The sequence below is a fragment of the Piliocolobus tephrosceles genome, chromosome 4 (genome assembly GCF_002776525.5).
Source record: "Piliocolobus tephrosceles isolate RC106 chromosome 4, ASM277652v3, whole genome shotgun sequence".
Classification (NCBI taxonomy): Eukaryota; Metazoa; Chordata; class Mammalia; order Primates; family Cercopithecidae; genus Piliocolobus; species Piliocolobus tephrosceles.
In genome coordinates this window covers 47,645,094-47,665,832 of record NC_045437.1, presented here as the reverse complement: position 1 = coordinate 47,665,832, position 20,739 = coordinate 47,645,094, and the positions used below count along the sequence as shown (strand labels likewise).

At 48.4% G+C, this 20,739-nt stretch overlaps 1 protein-coding gene across 1 annotated transcript; it reads left to right on the top strand.

The window, feature by feature from the left end:
* Positions 1 to 2,322: 2,322 nt before the first annotated feature.
* TMEM171 (transmembrane protein 171) lies at positions 2,323 to 13,347 on the top strand. The gene is made up of 4 exons (XM_023207884.1): positions 2,323 to 2,450; positions 5,051 to 5,760; positions 9,971 to 10,112; positions 13,069 to 13,347. Exons 1-4 carry the CDS (start codon positions 2,377 to 2,379, stop codon positions 13,259 to 13,261), a joined length of 1,119 nt encoding a protein of 372 aa, XP_023063652.1. The 5' UTR covers positions 2,323 to 2,376; the 3' UTR covers positions 13,262 to 13,347.
* Positions 13,348 to 20,739: the final 7,392 nt, after the last annotated feature.

The window sequence follows — 20,739 nt, the reverse complement described above, 5'->3', positions numbered from 1 at the left end:
GGTCACCCAGCTTCTCTCCTAAGGCTATGTGGGCTACGAAGATAAGTACCTTAAAGGCTGATGGGTGTGTCTTTCATACTTGATCGATGATCAGTTTCCAAGGAGTTTAGTCAAACAGGCTCCCATAGACACAAACAGTGAGAACAGCAGATATACCAAGTGCAGGCTAATCTGATTGTCCTTGGTGCCAGGATATTCAAATCTGTCATGGGTGGTGAGCCTGCAGTCATGTGGCACCAGAGGGGCAGCTGTATCAACAGGCCCCTTGCAGGCCTGCACATGACATGGCCAGAGATTGAGTTTCAAATAAGGGGGAAGGGAAAAATGAGTAGGGAAAGGACAAGGAAACCCTTTTGCACAATGAAAAGTTGTTCACAGGCCTGTGTCAGAGGGGACAAATCCTGTAATAAGGGCCTGAGTTCTTAGAAAGCCAGTGCCTGCTGTTGTACAATTCAGTCTTGGGTATCTGCCTATCCGCTGGGCATGCTTTGGTGCCCTTCCAGAAGGTGGTATACCTTGACACTTGGACCAGGAAGGATATCTCCACCCCAATATAGATTACTGTAATGTCCTTGGGACACAGTGCTTGTATTGTTACAATAATCTAAACGTGTTTGACATCACGAGGCCATGTAATAAAAGGGCGTTTTCTGGGTTCACAGCATTGTGTGTCCTCTGTGTGACAGGTGTGCTGCGGGAGAAACACTGAATGGTCAGCGCATCTGGCTCAGGCCTTCTCTGCACGTCAACTAGCTGCAGAGGCTACTTTACCTCTGTCGGCCTGGGCCTCAGTTTCCTCAAGTGACAAATGACTGTTTTTCTCAGTCTCCTGTCCCCTTGCAGCCTCCAACCTTTTCTGAACTGAGAGATGCAGCAAAGAACGACAGAGCAAGGGGTTGTGAGTGTTGGCATTGTTCATGGCTGTTATGGCGGGGATTCAGAGGTCGGGCACCCTAAGAAAAAGTCCACCTTTGGCCACCCAGGCAAGTGCCCCACCAAATTCCAATGGCCCGAACTTGTCCGTTCTGCCTCCCTGGTGAACCCTAAAGCCCAGATAAACCCCCTATCCTCTTTACCTCTCTCTGACCCGTTCTTTAAGTCTCTTCTCACCTCTATGATTAGCTAAGCCTGCTTCACACTTTACCCTCATTGAGCATGACCAGGAACCACTTGTTGTATCAGGTAGGTAAAGTGCTTGTTTGTACATTGAAAAGTTTCATCCATTGGCCTTAACTCTAGACAGGGTTTCAGGCAAGGCAGACTGGAAGCTGAGAAGAGAAGGCAGGGCTAGGAAGTCCTCACGGCTTAGGGCACCTCTGCACTTGGGCAGAGAACCCTTGACTCCCCTTCCACAGTGCCCTGACCCCTGGTGTGGAAACTAGCACAGTTGGATCCGTATCACGTGTCACGGGGCTGGTTACAAATAGCACAGCGATTGGCAAACTCATCCCGAAACTCCCGGTTCAAGGGCAGGGAAAGTGACCAGTTTAATTCCGGCAAATCATTAGTGGTAGAGAACCAGGAAGGGGGTTCTATGGCAAAGGAGGGCTGTGTGCAGACGTGTGGGTGCGGAAAGGGCAGAGCTAGTCCGACGCGAGGCTTGCCGCATCTCGGCCTCAATATCCGAGCCAGGACCTCAGACCTGAGTGGCTGGGTGTGGAGTGCCCTTGTCTCACATTCTATAGAGCGCACGTCGTCTCAGGGACCTGGTGGCTCCATATCCTGTTGGATGGGGAGCTCGCAGCGAGGCGCTTCCCCCTGTAACCCCACTCTAGGTCTCCGGAGTAGCAGGAGGGCCACAGGGCTGCTGGGTGTAGTCGTCCCGGACCTCGCGGTGGCCAAGGCCACGGCGGCCGGGGCACGGTACCCTGTTCTGCCCGGGCCGCGACCAAGAGGGAGGCGGTGGAGGTGGGGGGGGGGAGGCAGGCACTTCTTCCGCGACCCTCACGCAGCCGCTCTCTCGCGCCCCTCCGGAACTGGGTCTCAGGCCTCGAGAGGGATCGGGCCTCTGCGGGCGGGGCGCGTAGTTCCGCCAGCCAGGGGGAGCATCTCAACTCGCCGGCCCCCGTAAGGCATGCGGGCCAGGCAGCCGTTGAAGGTGCCCATTTCTCCCAGAGTCCTCGCGCGCACAGCCACGGGCGCAGAGGCGGCCAAACCCGCCAGCCCTGGGTTCCGAAGCCGCCCCTGGCTCTCCATTCCCTCGCGGGCTCGCCCAGGGCCCCCGGTGGCGGCCAGCTCCCACCGGTCGCTCCTGCCCTGCCCTGCCCTCCCCGGGCCGCCGCGCCCGCGCGGCACCGCCTCCTTCTCTAAATACTGCCGGGCCCGCCCTCCGCACCAGGGGGTAGGGTGCTGGGCGACCGGCGCAGTCGAGGCCGCATGCGGAGGCGGACGCCGCGCCCAGCCAGTGCCCACAGCAGCGCGGTCAGCGGGGACGCCGGACCCAGCCTCAGGTAAGCGGCCCCGGCCCGCGCGCCTGCGCCGGAGGCGGCGGGTCGGGCGCTGAGCTGTGCGGCCAGGCTGGTCGCGAGGAGCCGCGGCAGCGCGGAGGCGCTGGGTATCCAAGCCCAACCTACGCCCCTGCGAGCGCCTCGGGCTGTTGGTTGCTCTCGGGCTCCTTAAAAGCCGCAAACCTATTTCACGCATTTGCCCCTGGTTTCGTTCCTCAAACCCACCAGAGCTTTGGACGTGGAGAGGTGCTGTGAATTTTGCAAATGTCTTTTGGAAAACCAATAGGAGTGTTGGGGAGGGGAGTTTGACTTTGGGGAGGTTAAGTGTAGGGTGGTGTTTGGAAAAGGTTTCATTGCGAGTGAGTGTGGGTGTCTTTGTATCCGTTCGTGAGTGCATCTGTCGGGGAAGGAGAGAGACTGAGACTACTGCCACACTATTTTGGATCAGAGCACCTCAGCCAGGTGCTCAGTCCACTAGTCCACCGACAAGAAACTACAGATTCAGTTTCGGGCTTCTGTTTACTGGTGTTTGGGAATTTGCCTTAAGACAGTTGAAGCCTTGTGACTTGCTGCAAAGTTGACTATACTGGGAATAAATGAATTCCTGATAGGACTTTGCAGCCGAGAATCACCCTTCTCTTCCTTGTCTCTGAAACCGCGGAATAGATTGCATGATTCAGGAAAAAATTAAAAACAAACAAACAAACAAAACCAGTATATGTAGATTTCAGGACTCTCCATCGTTTCATTCCACTGGGAGTTTTGGAATGTACTCCCTGTAGGGTAAGTGAGGACTACTGTATACTCAATATGAAATTCTTATTCACTGCAGGATGTTACTGACTTTATAAAAAATGGGAACATTAAAAAAATTAATTAGTGCAATGCCTTCTTTGTCTCAGCTTAACTGCATCTGTATATCAAGTTTTCCCAAGTTTGAAATGAAAGCTTTTTTCCCTCCTCTATTTCCTTTTTTTCCCCAACTTCCTTCTGCTTCTATCATACTTTTTCCTGGAAAAGTTTTTCCTGGTGTAAGATTACCTGCTTGCTTTCTTTACCTAAACTGACCTTCCTTCAATGTGATTTTGGTTTGTCAAGATCATCTTGGGCTTAGGGCCTCAGTCTTGAGTTCCTTCATGTGACCATGGGTGTGAGCAGCACAAAATATTTTAAAAGTTTTCTTTCCTTGGCCAGGTGAAAATAGTCTTCACGATTTTGGATTGTCTTTGCAAATTCAGGACCTGACTTACGGGGTCCTGGTAAAATATCCCATTCATTGGAGTAAAATAAGATAATGAGATAATTAAGTCAGCTGTGTGTAAGCTAGACAACTCTTTAACAACTACTTGGTATATTTAGTATATTATACCCTTGAAGTATAGGGCTTGGGTGATTTTGTGGAAGGTGCTTTCTCACTTGATTCCACTTATGCTATTCTTTCATAGTCAAGTTCCCCCCTCCACCCATTTTGTGCTTTATAACTAGCAATTTTATTGGCTGCTTGTTTTTTAAATGAGTCTCAACCTCTTTGTGGAAGTACGTGATACCCATGGAGGAGGGTGAGTGAGAGGCCACACCTGCCTTTGGGTACCTGTCCGCCCTGAAAATGGAGCTCCCCTTGACCTGCTGTGCCACACTTTCCAGGGTCATCCCAGACCCAAGCAACTGGGTCACCAGTCTGTGCTTGTTGAGAATCCAAGAACCATTTTTTTTTTTTGGCAGGGTCTCACTCTGTTGCCCAGGCTGGAGTGTAGTAGCGTGATCTTGGCTCACTGCAACCTCCAGCTCCCGGGCTCAATCTATCCTCCCACCTCAGCCTCCCAGGTAGCTGGGACCACAGGCACTATGCCTGACTAAATTTTGTATTTTTCGCAGAGATGGGGTTTTGCTCTGTCACCTAGGCTGGTCTTGAACTCCTGAGCTCAAGCAATCTGCCTGCCTCTGCCTCCCAAAGTGCTGGGATTACAGGTGCAAGCCACCGCGCCTGGCCTCAAGAACCACATTTTGATAGAATCAACTTAAAAGTCCACCAAACCCACTGTGTTCCTGAACAGCCTTCTTACTCTATTGAAACTGCTGAAATTGGGTCTTTTGTAGATGTAGCCTTAGAATAAAACATGAAATGGAAAGCTGCCTGTAGTCTAAAACAGGAAATGGAAAGTTAGTTACTGAACTAACTGACTTGAAAGTGCTGAGAAAAGCTGTGATGAAAAGTGGGGCATTTGCAATCAGAAAGAATCCCTGTGGTTCTTCCCTCATTCACCAGTGTTTTTTTCCCCAGGGAAAAATTTTGTAAGACTCAGAAAACGAAATGCCACACCCAGTTACTTTTGTTCTTTCATTTTTAAAAAAAGATACCCTTAGATGTGTAGTAATTGAATTTCCTCTGTTTTGAATATCTCATAAAATTACATATTTAGGAGTTTCTGAATACTAGTTTTTCTGACTCATAAACCAAGTCATTGTTCTACAGCTTATCAGTTGCATAAAGTTCTACCCCCAAGGCCTCATCCTGGTGTGATTTCAGAAATGGACAGCAAAAAACCAGGGTGGTTCCGGAACACCTGTGCCCACGTTAATTTGGTGTTTGGTTGTGTTTGCAGAGCTGCTGAAATCTTGGAGGGAAGAAAACACATCCCACCCTGCCTCCAGGAAGGGGCTCTCCTGGACATGTCTCCTGCAGCTGCTTTGGAGGAGCCAGATGGGGACCAGCAGGACAGACACGTCAGCAAGCTCATCTTCTGCTTCTTTGTCTTTGGCGCTGTCTTGTTGTGTTTGGGAGTCCTGCTCTCCATCTTTGGGTTCCAGACATGCCAATATAAGCCCCTCCCAGACTGCCCCATGGTGCTCAAGGTGGCGGGGCCTGCGTGTGCCGTGGTTGGGCTTGGGGCTGTGATCCTGGCCCGCTCCCGGGCGCAACTTCAGCTCCGTGCAGGGCTGCAGAGAGGTCAGCAGGTGGACCCCGACCGAGCCTTCATCTGTGGAGAGAGCCGCCAGTTTGCCCAGTGCCTTATCTTTGGGTTTCTCTTCTTGACAAGCGGCATGCTCATCAGCGTCCTGGGCATTTGGGTCCCTGGATGTGGCTCCGACTGGGCACAGGAACCGCTAAACGAGACAGACACTGGCGACTCGAAGCCTCAGATGTGTGGGTTCCTTTCTCTGCAAATCATGGGGCCCTTGATTGTGCTTGTGGGATTGTGTTTCTTCGTGATTGCCCACATTAAGAAAAGAAATACGCTGAATGCTGGCCAGGATGCCTCTGAGAGAGAAGAGGGACACATCCAGAGTATGGAGGCTGTCCAGGTGACTGTAGGTGGGTTGCTGTCATTTGCGTTCTTCCTTCTATCACAGTGGCTTTGCAGCAGGGTTTCACCAGCTGCTCTTGGTTCTCATCTGGATTCTCTTTCTCACTTCTTCCATCTCTCACACGTGTGTGTGCAAACACGCGCACACTCCCAGCATGTGTACATACACAATGCTGCTGCTGTGGGAAGCTCTGTAGGAACCTTGTATACATCATTTTCCCCCAGCAACTCTTTCCTACTTTGCAAAGCATTGGGATATTAAGTTGACCTTGACTGAGGTCACAGAGCAAATTAAGAGGAAAGTGAGAAGAACTGTGAGGACAGCCTTGGAGCCTTCTGCCACCTTAGGGACTCACTAAGTGACCCTCTTACCCCTGTTATTCTCACACCAAAACCACATAGCATTTTAGTTGTGGGACACTTGGGTTCTCCTCCCAGGCTGTCACTAGCTGGCTGTCCTTAACCTCTCCTGCCTTAGTTTATATCTCTGTAAAACGAGCAGTGCCTCTCTAAGATTCCTGCAGCACTAACATTCTAGGATTCTGGATCTTTCCGAGTCCAGCAGTCTTCAGGTGTTTTGAGGGGCCTCTGCACTGTCTCTGTGTTGTCCCTTTTTTGTGACATCATCCGTGGCTGCAGGGCTGAGGCAAAGCTTGGAAGCAGCAGCATGAACCAAGATGGACTATGACAGCACCTGTCATCTCTTTCTCCCATGGAATGCCTACAAGTTCCTTTTGGGTCCCCGGGTTCTACAGAAGAGATGGAGTGCCATTTCCCGGAGCCTGCCCCCTCAGAACAACGGCAGTAGCATTGGCCTCAGCTTCACACAACCAAGGAAAAACCCCATTGCTGCTCACTGGCAGATCACTTTTTTTCAGTCTCCTACTTTTGAAGAGTGAAGTTGTGAAACCAATGACATTTAAAAGGCTAGGAAAAGAGGTCTGCAGAACAGAAAGCATGGAGGGGACAGAGAGGGAGTGTGACGAGTGAGATGCATGTCCTGTTTGGGGCTGTCTACTGGAAGCGGTGGAATTCACTGACCGCAGCCTGGAGGGGAGGAACTGGGTTCCTGGACTTGCATGGCACCAGCCTTGGAGAGGAGGGGCAGATGGATCTGTAGCCCTTCCTTGTGTAGAGCCAGGGTGGATGCTCCCAGCTTACTTATTAATATATTTATGCATTAATATATTTATGGTGACAACACAAATGTTAGTTATATATTCACAATAGCTAACACTTATATAGGGTCTGTTTTTGTGCCAAACACCCATTTAAGTGCTTTATCATGTGCTCTGAAAGGTCCCCCTGTGTGAAATTCATTCACACCTACAGCAACCCAAGGAGGCAGATACTGTTAGTACCTCCATGTTACACAGGAAGAAAATGAGGTATGTAGATATCAAGTGACTTGCCTAAGGTCACACCCTAGCAAGTGGTAGAGCAAGGTTCCAACCCAAGTGTGTGGGCACACCCACAGAACAGCCCTTGCATGGCACCCTGCCCAGGGCACGTGAGTGTGATTCCATTCTTGGAAGCTATTACATGAAAAAGGGGCTCCCTTTAATTTGACGGATGTTCTCAGTGCTTTTGAGGAACACCATGGGGTACAAGTAAATATGTTCATCCAACACTGCTATGCTTCCATTTAGTTGGAAACGGTTCAAGGGGAGTTTTTGGGCCCAGCCTTCCACCTGGTGGCTAGAATCAGAGTGGAGGCAGGGTACAGAGCTGCGGTGCTGCTCCTGGTGTCCTTGTCCTGAAGTTGGCACCGCATGGTTTAAAATCTTTTCAACTTAACCCTTTAAACCCCCATCAAACGTATGAAAATCTTGCATCCTAACTCCTCTCCTTTGATATTGTGGGATAGGGTTTACGTTTGTTGAATCCGAGAAGCATGCTCTCTCTCCTTGTTGTGGGTACACTCAGTGCTATCCTGGATACACAGCAGGTGTATGAGACAGCTCTCCCTGGAGGGGTGTGGCTGTTGTCCGCTCACAGAGGACATCAAGTTCTGAAAGATGCATGAAAGGGAACTCGCAGAGGAGAGGCCTCTTTCCAGGGAGAGCAGGTTGCAGGGTGTGGGCAGGCCGAGCTGCTGGGAAAAAGGGCTGGAGAGCCTTATGGAGCATTTCCTTGTGTGTGTGTGAGAGGTGACTGGCCTGCCCTCAAGGCTTACTTCACAGGTTCTTTGTTCTACAGTGTGTAATGGAAGTGAACACAACCCTGATTCCTCGTAACCTACCAAGACCTTCTTAAAAAGTAAATGAGAATCCCAGGACAACTATTATGCTTTCTCACCTTTAGATTAGCGAAACGTTATTTTAAACTCTCCTTGCCTTCTCCTTGCAGAAGGAAGGGGAGAGAGAATTAATGCATTTTCTGAAGGGCTGAATTCCCTCTGGGAAATGATTGAGGCTGCTGTGGTTCGTGAAGGGTAGAGAGTGGAGCCGGTGGCCAGTTGCCTCTGTGGTGTTTCTTCATCATGCAAATCAGTGCCCTTGGCTGGTGTTGAGCGGAGAGAGTTGGCTCTGTGCTCCTCACTGTGTTCACTGCCAGATGCAAATCGGCCCATCTAGTCCTTCCTCCTCCCTGTCCTGTGATGCAGGCACCACCCAGCCTGCAGCTGCGGCAGCTGAGGTCAAGGAGGTCACCTAGCTTGTTCAGGTTGGAACCCCCATCATTTCAAAGAATCCTACGCCACCCTAAGCAAGTGTCAGACGTGCTAGGAGTGCGAACCGCTCTCCTGCCTACAGGGAGTAAAGCCACACGTTCTTCCTTTTTTCTGAACTGTTATTGCTATTGCCAGCTTCTCAGAGGCTTTCGCCAGGCCCCCAGCAGTGGTGCTGCCACAGCTGTACACTGTTCTGGGCCAGTGGTGTGGTGCATTTTATATTGGAATCGGAATACAAAACTTGCATCTAGTCCCTAGTTTCTCCTTAAAACATGAGGATGTATTCTGGAGTGAACAGTAGCCACAGAAATGCAAAACCCAAACTTGTTTGGGTTCAACCTTCATCTGTATAGTTGGGTGAAATTTTGGTAAATAACAGTTAGGGACTGTAGTATGGCTTATTGTCATTTGCTCAGGGGCTGAAACTACATTTGAGCAACAAGGCACTTTAGCTAACAGCTAACTTGCGAATTAAGTTGTAGGCTGGAAACGAGAAAAGCTTTATCAGCAGTAAACACCCCAGAGGAGGGAAGGGAGCTCCTTAGCAAACAAGTCACAGAGAGGCTTGGGCTTAGACTTGCTATGAAATATAGACCCACTTTCATACCATAATGGTCAGCACTCTGGATTCTGAAATGTAGGCCTACTTTTAAAAACTTTGTGGTAAAACATATGAGATATATATATATATCTCATAAACAATTTAAACTGCTTTTTGTTTTGTTTTTTGTTTTGAGACAGAATCTCACTCTGTTGCCCAGGCTGGAGTACAGTGATGTGATCCTGGCTCACCACAACCTCTGCCTCCCGGGTTCAAGCAGCCTCCCGAGTAGCTGGGATTACAGGCGCCTGCCACCACGCCTCCGCCTCCCAGAGTGCTGGGATTCCAGGCGTGGGCCACCATGCCTGGCTTTTTTTTTCCTTTCTTTAAAGACAGGGTCTTGCTCTGTCACCCAGGCTGGAGTGCAGTGGTACAAACATGGTTCACTGCAGCCTAGAACTCCTGGGCTCAAGCAGTCCTCCTAGCTCAGCCTTCCCAGTAGCTGGGACTACAGGTGTTTACTCCCACATCTGTCTAATTTTTTTCTTTTAATTTTTTTGAGATGAGATATCGCTGTGTTGGCCAGGCTGGTCTCCAACTCCTGGGCTCAAACGATCCTTCCTCCTCAGCTTCCCAAAGTGCTGGGATTATAGGTGTGAGCCACTGCACATTTTTAAATGGTTTAGTGGCGTTGAATACAGTCACAATGTTGTTCAACCATCACCATCATCAATTTCCGGAACCCTTCCATTATCCCAAACAGAAACTCTGTACTCATCAAACAGCAATTCCCACTCCCCCACTCCCCAACCCCTCCTAGCTCCCGGTAACCTAGTCTACTTTTCTATCTTTATACATTTAATGGGCTCACTGTTAAATTCTGGAGTTAGCAGCAGGTGTATTGACCTTTTATATAGATGGGCCAAATATGTACTTAATTTTGCTTTTGCTAATTTGCTTCCATTTATTACCCACCTGTCTTCAACTAAATATTGTGTTTCCTTAGGTGACTCGGTAATAATATTTCCACCCCCTCCACCACCTTACTTTCCTGAATCTTCAGCTTCTGCGGTCACTGAGAGTCCTGGGACTAACAGTCTGCTTCCGAATGAAAGCCCCCCTTCATATTACAGTATTTTCAACTATGGGTAAGAATTTCAATTTGAACTTTGAGAGAGGCCTGAATTCAGGCCACACTAGTATTAAGGCTGTGGTTCACCAGGAGGCATTCGAGTATTGTTTTTTGCTGATGTTATGTCAGAATTCGTGTCTTGATATTAACAGTATCTTTCAGGAAACTTTGGGCAGCACATAAGTTAAAAATGATAAAGTGATCATGCTGGGTGAATATGAAGCCTACTCCAGGCATCTTTATGTGCTCCTAACAAGGGTGATACTTGAAATGTTTAACAACCCTTGCCGGGTGCAGTGGTTTACACCAGTAATCCCAGCACTTTGGGAGGCCGAGGTGAGTGGATCACTTGAGCTTAGGAGTTTGAGACCAGCCTGGCCAACATGCAAAACCCCGACTCTACTAAAAGTAGAAGAATGAGCTGGGGATGGTGGCCGGCATCTGTAATCTTAGCTACTCGGGAGGCTGAGGCATGAGGATTGATTGAACGCAAGAGGCAGAGGTTGCAATGAGCCTGTTACCGCTGGAGGGTGTCCAGGTTGTTGGTGTTTTGAACAAAGAACTGGACAAAATGCAAAAACAAAGCAAGGAAAGAATGAAGCAACAAAAGCAAAAATCTATTGAAAATGGAAGTACACTCCACAGGGTGGGAGCAAGCCTGAACAGCTGCTCAAGGGCCCAGTTCCAGAATCTTCTTGGATCCAAATCCCCCCTAGAGGTTTCCCATTGGCAAATTGGTGTTCACCTCATGTAAATGAAGTAGTGGCCCACAATCAGTCTGATTGGTTGAAGAAAGCAGCCAATCAGAGGCTGAAGTGAGGTTACAAAGTTGCACTCCTATGCAAACTTTCAATTTCCCATCTGCCCAAAGGTGGGTGTTTGCAAAGGGAGTAGCCTTTGGTCCTTTCGTTACTTACGTGTGGAAAGTTAGGGTTTTCCTTTCAATTTAGTTCTAGGAAGTCAGCGTGAAACAGCTGTACGTTCCCTGCCTCCAGACCCTATTCTTGTGCCCCGAGCCGAGATTGCGCCACTGCATTCCAGCCTGGGCAACAGAGTGAGACTCTGTCTCAGAAAAGAAAAAAAAAAGAATGTTTGACGACCCACCAATCAGACTGAGCGCCAGGACTGGGCCAGGAGGCCCCTGCTGTGCTAGGCTTCACTGCTTTCCATCATGGAGAGGTGTGAGGGTTCCAGGGGATCCCCAACAGTTACAGAAGGGCTTTAGTACTCTGATGGCTGTGCTTGGTGACTGGCTAAAATCAGCCTAAGCCCTGACCCAACACAGCTAGACTTCTCCTTCAATATTCGCTCCTTCCCTGGGCCACAGAGAACATCAGGTCAACACACCCACCCCACACAGAAGGCTGTGAGGCAGGCTCTATTGGGATGGGCCAGAGGTGCCAGGAGCCTGGGGTAGGGGTTCCAGATGGAGAGTGACATTGAGGAGGAGGCGGAGATGATGAGTTCCAGGATGAGTGACAGGGAAGCTCAGAGGTCCCCAACTGAGAGGACGTGGGTGATGAGCTTGGTTTTGGTGGTGGGCGGCTGATGGTGGAGGCACAGTGAGATGAGGGCCTTGGAGGCAGATTGGGAGGAGCTGGGTTTTGGGAGAGAGAGGAGGTGGTGGAGACGGAGCTGCAGAGGTTGTTGGAGAACCAGGAGGGCAAAGAGTCAGGGACTAGTGGGAAACCCCCGGGAGTGGATTGTGCAGATCCCAGAAATGGTGTGCTCAGCGAGCAGGGCTGGAGAAGGCTCTGGTGGTACCTTTTAGAATGGGAAACTAGGGTGTAGGAAGGAAGAATTGCTTCAAATTGTCACCGGGTGAAGCAGATAAGACAATGAGATATGTGCATTTTTGCACGCAGTGAGCAGCAGGGACAGAGAGACTGGTGCTCACTGCTGGGGACAGCACCACCTTACCTTGTCGTTCGTGTTTAAGGAACTCCCTCTCCACCCTGCCCTGACGGAGCAGGCAGTGGGCCCTGGAGCAGGGGCCAGGGTGCTTTTCCTCTGGGGCCTGGAGGGAATGAAGTTGTGTAGAGATTCTTTTTCCACAGAAGTAGGGGCACAGGTTATCTGACCGTGGAGGGAAAGAGGTGGCTGATAAGGACAGGATGGGTTTTAGAGCTTCATATGGGGTCGTGATGGGGGGATCCAGGGAAGTGCATGTGGGAGCGGCCCTGCATGGAGGAAGGGCAAGCTAGGGCTGGACCTGTGTAGAATTCTCATCGTGAATGTTTGTGTTTTTTTTTTTCTTCTAATGATAAACTTCCCCAAACCCTAAAATCAGTGTCTAGTTACTTAAACTACTACTGCTGCTGCTATGATTTCTGTGTGCCAGGGTCTGGCTTTTCTTGCATTAGTTTATGTAATTCTCATATCCACTCTAGGAGAAAGGAACGTTATCATCCTCATTTCACAGATAAGGAAACTGAGGTTTAGCAATGTTAATTCACTTGCCCAAGATCACGTAACTGGGAAGCAGCAGAATAGATTCCAGTGCAGGTCGACTTTTGTTAGAGCCCACTCCATTAGCCAGTATGCCTTCCTGCCATCCTTCAGGTTTGTAGCTTGATGTTTTAATTTTCCATATGCATAAGTTTGTCTACCTTATGTTAGCAGTCCCAGAAGACAGAATAGCAGAGAACAGTATATGTGTGTGTGTGTGTGTGTGTGTGTGTGCCTATGTTCTCCTTGGATGGTATCTACAAATTTGTATTAAATGTCTTTTCAATGACAAGGGGAATGACAGCAGGAGTGAGACCGTCTTAATGTTACACACAGCTCTAGGAAAAGGAAGAGGTAAGAAATCAAAACAAATCTATGAAAAGCAGAGTGTGGGAGAAATTACTGCTCAGGTTCTTGCAAATACTCTTAAGTGCATGTAATGAAACATTTGAAAAGAACCTAGTACTAAAGGGGTGTCACTGTTTTCATTCCCTCCCCTTCATGTTCTCTCTCCTTCTCTTTAGCAGGACCCCAGCTTCAGAGGGTGTAGCCTCTGAGAGAGACTGTGAATCTATATATACCATTTCCAGGACAAATTCATCTTCTGAGGTCTCACATACTCCTCATCTTCCATCTGAATTGCCTCCTAGATATGAAGAAAAAGAAAATGCTGCAGCTACATTCTTGCCTCTATCTTCTGAGCCTTCCCCACTGTAAACTACGGACTGCAGCTCAGTTTTATATGTAATGGATCACTATTTTATTGAATTTGTTTTTTTAATAAAAAATACAATAGCATTGGCTATATTCTGACTTTCCTGCTACAGCATCAACAAGGGTAACCAACCTTCCAGGTTAGATTCCAGCCATTAGTGCTTCAGACCATGGAAAGGGGCAAAGTGCCCAGGGTCCAGGAACTGAACGTGCCCTCTTTGGATAGCATCTATTCATTTGTACTCAATGTCTTTTCAATGAAAAGGGAATGACAACAGGAGTGAGACTGTCTTCATTTATTCATTTGCACATTATACACTTGGACCTACAACCCTGGGAGGGAGGTGAGATTATTTTTGTTGGTGGATAAAGAAAAAAGTTCAGAGAGTCTAATTAACTTCTTCAAGGTCACATAGCTTCTACATGATGGGCTTGGTTTTGAACCCAGCCAGCTGGTTTCTGAAAGGCTGGCTCACTACCCTGTGCTGTCAGAGGCCTACCAGCAGCAGTGGTTAATGTTTACCTTCGTCTGTTCTCCCTCCAGGGTTAGCTGCTTCGGAAACAGAGAAACAAGATTACTCCCTTCATTTCTTTGTTATTTCTTCTCTTCTTCCCTTTTCTCTTTCTCTCCCCTCCTCTTTTCTCCTCTTCTTACTCCCTTTTCTTTCCTTTTGAAAGAAGATGATTAGGGAGGCTTTATGCTGGGGCAGTCACAAGCATGTTGATATCCTGGAGTCTTTTTACAGTGAAATTTCTTGACAGGAAATTTCTTGGGACACTTTGGCAACTAGATTCTCCTCAAGAGGCTCAGGAAGGATTTACCTTTCTGTATGATGACATACTAGAACAAAACTGTCTGAACCATTGCTTTTTTATTCTTATAAGGATACTGCTAGCCAAAGCCTATTGTATAAGTTGGCTGTGTTAATATATATTTAATGCCAGATCTAAACCTTAAGAAATAATGACTAATAGTCTTTCTTTCTTTCTTTTCTTTTGTTTTGTTTTCTTTTCTTTTTTTGAGATGGAGTCTTGCTCTGTTGCCCAGGCTGGAGTGCAGTGGCGCGATCTTGGCTCACTGCAAGCTTCACCTCCCAGGTTCAAGCAATTCCCCTGCCTCAGCCTCCCGAGTAGCTGGGACTACAGGTGCCCACCACCACGCCCGGCTAATTTTTTGTAATTTTAGTAGAGACAGGGTTTCACCGTGTTAGCCAGGATGGTCTCGATCTCCTGACCTCGTGATCTGCCCGCCTCAGCCTCCCAAAGTGCTGAGATTACAGGCATAAGCCACTGCGCCCGGCCGACTAATAGTATTTCTAACTGGAAGAAACTGATTTTTAGAATATGAAATCTGTAGTAACAGCTTTTTTGGTAACAAAATTTAGTGTAGCAAAAATGTGAATTTTTTAATGTCTTTTACACAAGCCATAATCTCACCCCAAATTGGTTTATTCCTGCATTTAAGTGCCTGAAAGCAGAACAAAGGGGCATGCATGCTCCAACAGTTTGACTGAAGTAATGACTGATTTCATGTGAATCGCCACTGAGCTCAGTCAGGGTGGCAGTTGGTACCAGCAGTACTAATCTGTTTTTAAACTGGACATTTGTTGGTTTGAACTGCTCTTAAAATTCTGCTATTTTTCCTCCTGAGAGGTTAATTATTCACATTTAAAAATTAGAACAAAGCTTCCTTCTGCCGTTGTTTAAAATGCTCGAGCTCAAACTTCTAGGTAGAATTACTTTTAAGCATTCATGAGTCCTCATATTAATCAAGAAGCTTTTTAATGGTTCAGCGTTGGGTTTTGTAACTGGGTATTTTACATTTGTATGCTATGTTAATAAACTTAAGCAAGGAATTTGCCAGGCTCAGGAATAAGTTTGATCTTCTGGTTATGGAATCTACTCCAGTTCCATCAGTCCTTCGCAGTATTCAGCACACCTGAGACTGAAGCTGAAGTCTGCAAACCTCCCGGCTTTGAAAATGCTGAAAGTGTGAGGATGTTTATTGCGGGGCTGAAATCACATGCAGCAGAGCTGGGCCAAATCAGTTACCCCCAGCAAGATGCGTTCTTTTCCTATCACGGTGCTGGCAGAGGATGACAGCTTCTGAAAGCCCCCCCTCGGTGTACTGTGACTTGTTTTTCTTAGGTTTGTTAGCTATTTTATTGAGGTAAAATTTGTATAATACAATGAACAGTGTATGTATGTATGTATGTATGTATGTATGTATTTTGAGACTGGGTCTCACTATGTTGCCCAGGCTGGAATACAGTGGTGCGATCACAGCTCACTGCAGCCTCTAACTCCGGGCTCAAGCCATCTTCCTACTTCAGCCACCCGAGTAGCTGGGATTATAGGTGAGCGCCACCACACCCAGCTAATTTTTAAAATTTTTCATAGAGATAGGATTTTACTGTATTACCGAGGCTGGTCTCCAACTCCCCAGGTTCAAGCAGTCCTCCCGCCTTGGTCTCCAAAAGTGTTGGGATTGTAGGTTATGGAAGTCCATTTCATTTCCATCAGTCCTTTGCCGTATTCAGTGGGTGAGTCCTTGTGCCCAGCCTAAAATTAACCATTTTAAAGTGAACAATTCAGTGGCCTTTATTACATTCACAGTGTTATACAAACCACCACCTCTATCTAATTCCAAGCCACTTTCATTACCCTAAAATAAAACCACACACACATTAAGCAGCCCCTCCTTCTCCTCCTCTGTGCCCCAGCTCCTGGAAAACACCAGTCTGCTTTCTATCTGTATGGGTTTATCTATTCTGGATATTTCATATAAGTGGAATCATACAATATGTGACCTTTTGTGTCTGGCTTCTTTCACTTAGCATGTTTTCAAGGTTTATCCATGTTAAAACATACATCAGTACTTCGTTTGTATGGCCAAGTAATACTCCATTGTATGAATATACCACACTTTGTTTATCCATTCATCCATGGGTGGACATCTGGGTTATGTCTACCTTTTGACTGTTATGAATGATGCTGCTATGAACATGCATGTGCAAGAATTTGTTGGAGTACCTGTTTTCAATTCTTTAGGGTATATACCTAGCAGCGGAATTGCTGGATCCTATGTTAACTTAAAGTTTTGGAAGAACCACCACCCTGTTTTCCACCATTTTACATTTCTACCAGCAATGTGTGAGGGGTCTAATTTTCCCATTTTCTCACCAACACTTGTTTTCTATTTTTAAAAAAGTATAGCTGTCCTACTTGATATGAAGTAGTTTTTCATTGAATTGTATTTCCCTAAGAGCCAATGATATTGAGTATCTCTTCGTGTGCATTACTTGGTTTGGAATACCAGACATTATCATCAGCACACAGAATCTTACAAATCTTGCTCCAGATTTTCCTCCTATGGCTTTGGAAGGTCTGATGGCCCCACTCTAGATAAAATAGTGACGAGGTCTGCAAATTCAGGTGGGATGACCCACCCATGCCACCAGAGGATGAAAGCTGAGGGGCAGGCAGTATCACCCAGTCTCTACCTGAGAGTTTCATGTGGGGATAGGAAGAGTTATGGTGCCTGCCACCTGCCCCAGTCATGCAAATGTGGCCATTGGTTTTCTGATATGGGTGCTGTGTTGAGCACTGAGGCAATGTGGGCAGTGGGTCTTTCCCGAAGGGGCCATCATTCCAGGGTAGGTCTTAGGAAAGGAGGGGGTCCAGAGACAGGAACTAGGAATTAGACCTCAGAACTGGCCTTAGGTCATGGGAGAGAGACCCGGCAGTTCAGCCAATCAGCCAGGATCTTTCCTGAGAGCACATGCAGAGCTCAGGTGTGGGCCCTGTCAAGTAGAGGAAGCTCCTGCAGTGTTTCCTAAACTTCCAGGAAGATGAGAACCACCTAGAGTAATTGTTGAAAATGTCAAATTTCCCTGCCCAATAAATCCACCACCTCCTCCACCCCAGGAGATAATGTTTACCATCTGGGAATCTGGGAAATGCTGCCCATGGTGACAAGATAAACTGCAGAGGTCACACCCTGTGGTCTAGATAATCTGGGATTATGACCTCTCTTGTCACTTCTCGGCCTTCTGGGGAGTCCTGTTTACATGTCCCAGCCTGTGCTAGGGGTTCTCATGGGGAGGGGTGTGGGTTCACAGTCAGACCCCAGCCCCCAGTGCTCATGGGGGCTTCCTACAGTCTCTCTGTCCCAGCGTCCCAGGAAGCTCTGTTGGTGAGACACCCACAAGGGCCTGGGAAACAAAGCCAGGTCCTCATCACCTGCCTGTTCCCCTCACAAGTGTGCAGCACCCCTCTATCTCCAGACGGGGGATCTCGGATTCATTAAGGAAGGTGTGGTTTTTATCTTTGCTGCTTCATTTTGGAAGAGGAGCACCAGATGATGTTTATTACAACAGGCAGAGATGGAGGAAAATGATATTTGGATCAAAATGGACAATACTGGAGACTGCGAGTGAGGAATAGTGTGAAAACGGTCCTGGCCCTCAGTGCCCCCAACCCCTGGTGAATCGGGGTGGGTGACTTTACTGGGTTAGGATGGTGGGCTGGCTTCTGCTGGCTGCTCCCTGGGTGTAGAAGACCCTGCTCCATGGGCCTCTGATATAGGAGCTTCTCCCAGAGAGAGGGTAGTCAGGAAGCACACGGTGGGGGCTGTGGGCCTGAGGGGAGAAATGTCCTGGACTGTTGAAGGGGAACCATGCATGGTCTTCTGGCTTTGACTTCGGCTGCAGGCCATAAGCCCTCCTGGGATCTTGCATACTTGGGATTCCTGGAGTCTCATGCATGCTGCCACCAGCACAAGCACCCCAAGAGGAACCAAGTGGACGAGTGGGATGCAGCTTTTCCTCCCTAAGGAATGCTTGGTGGGGGGAGAGTCCCTCTGGGTGCGTCATGTGACTGCTTGAAAATGCCGTCTGCCCCTGCCGGGCGACCTCTCCGGGGAGATGTTGGCTGAAGTGGGGCCAGTGCCAGGAGTATAGCGTGACATCCTCCCTCCCTCCCCAAGGGGACAGGCTGGGCAGACAGCAGGCTTATGAGGGCAGTGGGCAGTCATTTAAACACTGTGTGTTCTCCCAAGGCTGCTCAGAGTCTCAAAGAGCTGGAAGTTGGGCAGGGTGGGTGAGTGGGTGGCTTGGGGCAGAGGAGCCTCCTTGGTTGTCCTGAGCCTAGCCACTCCCAGGACATTTCCTTAAAGGCTTTTGAAATAGCAAGTAAATCCCACCTGCTGGTATGAGGTTCTCCAAATAACTAATTTATGAGGGGTTTTCACGAAGCAGGAGGACTGTCTTTTCCTGTGAAGTTAGGGCTGAGTGGTCAGAACCCAGTCGGATGGAGAGGCTTGGGGAGATGCCAGGGCAGCCTCTGCAGGGGCTGAGGTTCTTCCTCAAACTCAAAGTCTTCCTGGGGGCCCAGATCCCACCCAGGAAGCAGCCATTTCTCTGTCTGCCTAGTGTCTTAGACCCCACTCCAGATGCGGCTGGTGGTGCACTTGCCTTCCCTCAGATCCATAGGTGTTATGCTGCCTCCAAGATTCCTTTATGTAGGCTCTGAAACTCTGTTCTTTTCTCCTGGTGAAGCAGCATAATTGTTTTGGGTAAAAACCTGAGGTTCCTCATCTCGCGCCAAGAAGATTAAACAGACAGACACATGCAGTGGGTTAAGGAGCAGAAAGTTTAATAGGCAGAAGGAAGGAGAAAGGAGAGTAGCTCTCTTTCAAGACAGAGGTGTCCGAAAGGGAAAAGCCAGCCGTCGGTGGACTGTGCCAGACTTTATAGGCAGGCTTGAGGAGGCGGCATCTGATTTACATAGGGCCCACAGATTGGTTAGATCAGGTGTGACATTTACATGGTGTGTGTGGGAAGGCTGGTTTTTCCCCCAATCTTATTGTGCAAATGGGCTTTCTACTCTGCTAGCACCATCTTGTCTGCTCCTTACTGTACACATGGCTGGCAAAGAGAAGAGAATGGCAAATACAGCTGCCATTTTGAACATGCCTATTCCCAAGTAGCATTTTCCTATTGGCACAGCTGTCAGCCTTTGCCTGTCCAAGCTTCCAGCTTCCTTGTCTACGTCTGCAGCCGGATTTTACAGGCTGCTCTTTGTTAGAAAACAAAATGATTTTGGGGGCTGCTTTTCATGAAAAGGAAAACCTTACCAAGGACTTCCTTCCCTTCACTATCTGCCTAAATAATTCCTTTTTAACTCCTATATCACTGCTCCTCCAGGCAATAGACCCTGCTGCTGTCTCAGCCTTTTCTGTCAAGCCAGAGTTTACCCCAGGAGCCTGCAGGTGAGGATGGAAGCACAGGTCTTACAGGGGCCAGGCCTCTCTAAGCGACTTCCCTGCGGTGTCTCATGGACTTATCCCTGCTGCTCTGGGAAAGGTAACATGTTATTACAAGTCCTGCAGGTAGACTCTGGCAGAACCAGAACCTGTGCCGAGGTCTGCCCGATGCCAAGGCCTGTGTCCTTCACAACTGTGCACTAGGAAAGGATCTTAGCAACACTGTATGTGGCTGTAGGTAGGCAGCTGCCCCTCTCCCATCCTCGCCCATTTCTAGGGTGTCCTTCAGCTCTAGAAAGACACTAAAATTTCAGTCCAGCTCCTATAAGGGTCTCCTCCACTCCTTTCCCTAGGCTCCTGGCTTTGGAAACCTTTCCCTCTGGAACCCTGCAGGTGGAAGTGGGATGAGATTAGAGAGGGCAAAGTGTCTATCAAAGTTTCAAAGGGAGACTTCAAGTTCAGTGTAAGGCCATAGCATGCACCAGAGCAGCATGCTCTTTGCTATTGGGCAGGCAATTTTGGTTCCCCATCCTGGGAAGAAAAATCACTTCAACACTTGCTACTTCTGTTGGAAATTCCCTTAGCACTGGTAATTGATGGGAGCAGCACAGAAGAGCCAGGCAGAGGGTGGTCACAGCATGTAGCCTCTTCTGCAGGGAGTTGGGATGGACAGCATGGCCTGTGATTAGGGGTGTGTGGGGTGTGTGTGTGTGTGTGTGTGTGTGAAAGAAGAACCACAGAATGGCACTGCCCAATGCCCCTGGAATTAGTCTTAGCTGGGGAATCTACAGAGACATTGTGAGGAGCCTAGATGGGGCTGGGTCTTGAGACCAGGTACAGCAAGGGAGGGGTGTAGCCCTAGGCAGGCTAGTGGGGTGCAGCTCTGGCCAGGAACACCTCCCAAGCAAACTCTGGAGTTTATGGAGACTGGCTGCCAGCCAGATCATGAAGTAGATACGTGCTGTCAAACAGCATGGCATGCTACTGAGAAATTATTATTATTTGTAATATTAAAAGATTAAAAGAGCTGGTCATGGTAGCTCATGCCTGTAATCCTAGCACTCTGGGAGGCTGAGGCAGGCAGATCACCTGAGGTTGGGAGTTCAAGACCAGCCTGGCTAACATGGTGAAACCCCATTTCTACTAAAAATACAAAAATTAGCTGGGCGTGGTGGTGTGCACCTGCAATCCCAGTTACTCGGGAGGCTGAGGCACG